This window comes from Anticarsia gemmatalis, chromosome 20 (genome assembly GCF_050436995.1).
Source record: "Anticarsia gemmatalis isolate Benzon Research Colony breed Stoneville strain chromosome 20, ilAntGemm2 primary, whole genome shotgun sequence".
NCBI lineage: Eukaryota > Metazoa > Arthropoda > Insecta > Lepidoptera > Erebidae > Anticarsia > Anticarsia gemmatalis.
Genome location: NC_134764.1, coordinates 7,057,967 through 7,062,485, shown reverse-complemented (window position 1 = coordinate 7,062,485; position 4,519 = coordinate 7,057,967). Strand labels below are relative to the sequence as shown.

The 4,519-nt window shown below is 33.2% G+C and overlaps 1 protein-coding gene and 1 non-coding gene across 2 annotated transcripts; both read right to left on the bottom strand.

Annotated features, from left to right (window-relative positions):
* Positions 1–334: 334 nt before the first annotated feature.
* Positions 335–1,523, bottom strand: LOC142981656 (ommochrome-binding protein-like). The gene is made up of 2 exons (XM_076127697.1): positions 1,506–1,523; positions 335–1,219 (listed from the first exon to the last, which is right to left on the bottom strand). The coding sequence occupies exon 2, from the start codon at positions 1,210–1,212 to the stop codon at positions 376–378; it is 837 nt and encodes a 278-aa protein (XP_075983812.1). The 5' UTR covers positions 1,213–1,219; positions 1,506–1,523; the 3' UTR covers positions 335–375.
* Positions 1,524–3,260: 1,737 nt separating this feature from the next.
* Positions 3,261–3,332, bottom strand: TRNAC-GCA (transfer RNA cysteine (anticodon GCA)). Its single transcript has one exon. It is a non-coding gene; the product is annotated as a tRNA-Cys (tRNA).
* Positions 3,333–4,519: the final 1,187 nt, after the last annotated feature.

The window sequence follows — 4,519 nt, the reverse complement described above, 5'->3', positions numbered from 1 at the left end:
ATGCAGAAAATTGCGCAGTGTTTCAAAAAAAGTATACCTATTTTTTTCAATGATATAGTTTGTACTTGTAATTTTGTAACCGACGATTCTATATGACAAGATGTATGGATGTGATAGAGGCAAAGGAAAGTCTATAAGGACCGTACCAAGTGGCTTTCTTTGGCCTCTGCCTACTACTGTGAGAAAAAGCCGGGATTTTATAAAAAAACTTTTTTTTTATTCAAGTCACTTAATTTCATACAATTTAAATTACATTTTGGCGTGTTACGTATGCATGATACATTTTACTGGTTTGAAATAATAATAAAACAAAAGTCTAATAAATAATACTCATTTAATTAAATACCTTAAACTTAATAAACATCTAATATTATTCTAGCACTGTGTTTCATTATTTAACTTAAGCCTTACAATCGTGTTATGGTCAGAATAAATAAGATTATCATCAACATCGAAAACTAAACCGAAACAATCATTGACTTCTACAATGTGTTCTAAAGTAGCTGATAGTTTATCTACAAGATAAACACCGTCAGATAAACAAGCGTAAACAGTACCGTTCAAATCCATAGTCAGCGCTCGAAGCTTAACATTTGTCTTATAAGTGGTAACTTCATCAAATCCTCTAAAAGTTAAAGGTTTAGAAAAAAATCCAGCATCATTTTTATAGAAAATATTATTCTCTTTATCAATCAGAAAGTGATAGACTTTCATATTTCTCAACTCTCTAAATTTTTCCGTCGTACCATTGACTAGAGTGTAGACATATTGAGAAGGGTATTCCGTAAAATAAAGTATATCTTTGAAGTACAACATGAAGATATTCGTACCGATTTCTCCAAAGTATTCAGCTTTGCTGGTATTGTGGTCGTATTTGTAAATTCCTTCGCTTCCCCCGATGTATATTTCGTGTGTTTCCTGATCAACTGTTTGTGCGAAACCGTTTCTTATTGTGATGTTAATAAATTCTTTTGTATTTAGATTTATTCTTGCAGATTTGAACTCGTCTTTTGTCGTTTTTATATCGTAACTGAAGTACAAGATATTTGTACTGTAGTCCACTGCGAGCATGAATGGACTGTTGATGTTTTCAGCCAGGATCTCTTTGTCGTAATATTGTCCTTTTATCTTCACTCCATTGCATCCAGTTTCTTCTTTAATAACACCAGCTTGGATGGTCAGAAGACCAAGTAAGATGAGAAGTAACTGCATTTTGTTCCTAAAAAAATAAAATGAAGTTACTGGCGGAACCTTTGAAGCAAAATAAATAGTAAATATATTAAATACTAGTAACAGATAACCTCTTTTATCATAGAGGAAAATAAACACATCAAGCAAAGTACTTATAACCTTTAAACAACCGAACTATTTGTCTACAGAATAAAAGAAACTTCGTTCATGGCCCCACGTCACCTCAGCGCCATCTACACCGACATTTTGCACTTTTTACCGCCAAAACAGAGCATGAATGAATGAATATTAAAATAATAATTGTCAACACTTACCCGGCTCCACACACGAATGATAAATGAAGATAAATACGACGTGGATTGATGTAATTATTTATAGCGACAGATTAGCTAGTGTCGCATGTTGCAATTTCTTACATGCGTAGAGTCGATACTGATATATTTTTGCTAATATTAGGATGCTGTTAACTTTTCTGTGTTGCCGCTGGCACGCCCCTTAGAAGGTACGTACATACATACAATTACGCCTTGTTCTAATAGGGGTAGGCAGATACCAAATAACATCACTTGGTACGATCCTTACAAACTTACCTTGCATCATTCGTATCCATATATCTCTGTATTTTAGAAAATTGTAAAAGAACTACAATCATCTTAAAAGCTTTATTATATTTCTCAATAATATTCTTTATCGTTTTCGGAATCCAATAACCAAGATTACTTATGTCGCTAAACGTAGATTATTTGAACTAATGTAATGGCAGGTTTCACTATTGTACTTTCAAGCTTTTGCTTTTTTGTTTGTATTTCTTCAGGTATACAAAATCAAAGATAATCTTCGGCTTTCATGTAAAAGAAGCCGACCCTATACAATTTAAAATGCTCTTCTCAAAATAATTTTAAGGAAATCGTTTCCACTCAATCACTGTTCTATTAACATGTTGTATTAGTAATTGATATGTGAGTGCATGAGGTTATCGCAATGTTTACATAAAATTTCTATGACATCAAATAAAAGATTTTTTGTTCTGGGAATATCGTCAATTTTCGTCAATGAATCACGCAATTTTATTGTTAAAAACCATTGTAATTGGCAAAACTTAGATAAGCAATGTTTATAAAATTAGTGAACTGATTTATAAGTTGTTTCATTTGCATCATACTTTAAGACAGCAACGACGTTTTAGATTATTCGTTTTTATTGATTCGGGTGCAATTTTATGGGTTCCTATAACTTATTTAGACAAAACTTTCTTATCTACTTGACACAGTATTTTAAAATAGGCTTTTTCATAATGTTTTATTGAGAAATTATTGTATGAAAACCAGTTTCAATTCCACCTGTTAGCTTAACCGATACTTGTCTAGAACTGGTGAAACTGGAGATAATTTATATTTCCTGCCAGTTAATCTATCGCATGCTATCCAGCAGTTATCCAGAAGCCGTGAAACTGGATTCTCTTTGTTAGGAATTTTCCCTACAAAAGCAATGAAGGTCGGGTTCATTCGAGAAGTATTACAATGTCATGATGCGTCTGCTACTGTGTAATAGATAGTTGTCAACATAATACATTGAATCAAACATACGGATTACAGACACAAGATCTTGTGGAAAATACAACAGTTTAAGGCGAATATCGTCTTTAAAACTTTTGTTATGTAATTGAGTTTTGTTTTTGTTTCATTAAGAATTTGGCATGAGTGAATACTAAAACCTATTTCGTTTAGAGCTTATACAAAGGGAGCAATTTTTATTTTTATTTGCTGAATTATAAATAACAAATTTCTCCAAGCAATTGCAAATGTATCAAAGAATGTAAATTATTTAAATAAGTAATCTCAATTTGGTGACTTTAACCACAGATTAGTTCAGTTACCTATGTTATCCTTGTCCCAAATATCGACTTGAAAATCTTACACTGCCAGAAGTTCAACAGGTCTAATTGTATTAATTATACAATTATAACAATAATATTAATTGTACAAAAATAAGTAAATAATAAAATATAACAATACAAAAATGTATAACTAAATCATCTACATGTAAAAGAACTATAAAAAGATGCGACTAGGGGACACCCGGGTTTGAACCGGGGACCTCTCGATCTGCAGTCGAATGCTCTACCACTGAGCTATATCCCCGATGACAACAAATAATAAAGTAATTAAATACATTACAGTTGTCTCTAATGTTTATCATTTTTAAGTCACGTAGTTATAAAGGCTGTTCTATTGTTTTTATTCAAGCGTTTGGATGCGTCAGACAATATACATTTTAAATGGAAACTTGTTTGTAGAAGTACTTTTACGTCAAGACGTTCATTGCAGTTAAAAACGAAACAAAAAGATGATTTTTATTTTGTAGATGACGCATACGCTTATGTGTGATAATGAAGAATACAATTACGAAATAATTAAAATTTTAATAAAAATAACCTTTTGTTTGACCCCGGATTGGCCAATATCATAATGCAAAATAAAAGTCCCTAACCCGCACTTGGCCAGCGTGGTTCCTGCTGGCTAGCCTGTTGACGGTAGTCGATAGTATACAGATAGTAATCGCGCTACTGTAGTAATCAAATTACAGCAGCGGGATTCTCCATAATAGAGGTACTGTCGAGTCGAATGATTGACTTTAAAATGTACTGCCAAAATAGTTCCTGCGACGCCCCCTAGAGTCACTGATCAGTACCTCGATTTTGTACAGTCGGTACTGTCGAGTATCGAAAGTTAGACATTTAGAATGTACTGTCAAAATAATTCCTACGACGCCTGTCAGAGACGCTGATCTGCGGGCTTATCACGTATCTCAGTTGACAGCTAGTGTACGTCAAATTGATGGTAACTATTCAGTAAATTGCTGCTTTGAGGTAACGTGTTAATCACAATATTCTAAGAGAGAAAACAATGTACAGCATAATATTTGACAACTGAGATACGTGATAGCCCCCCAGATTTTCATACAACATTTCTCGATGACAAGCCGTCTGTCGGTAGTCAATAGTAATGAAGAATCGAGCTACAGATTTTTGGTTGTCTGTAGTCGATAGTCGTAGAGAATCGCGCTACTGCAGTAAGTCATTAACGGGTTAAAATTCGATTCAAAATTTTCAGAACAAAGAATAAAATAAATAATTGACCTTTCTAGCACATGCTATATGAGTCACAGTGACAAGTGAGGTCTTCGCCTTAAAGCAAAAAGCTAAGTATATTATAATGAAAGGTTTTGGCCGTTCCTTGGTGTTTGTTACAGAATTTTCCATAAACACACTGTAGTTATGTGGTGGGAAGTTTCCTTACTTTAAGAGAGTATTAAGTAGTGTGTTATT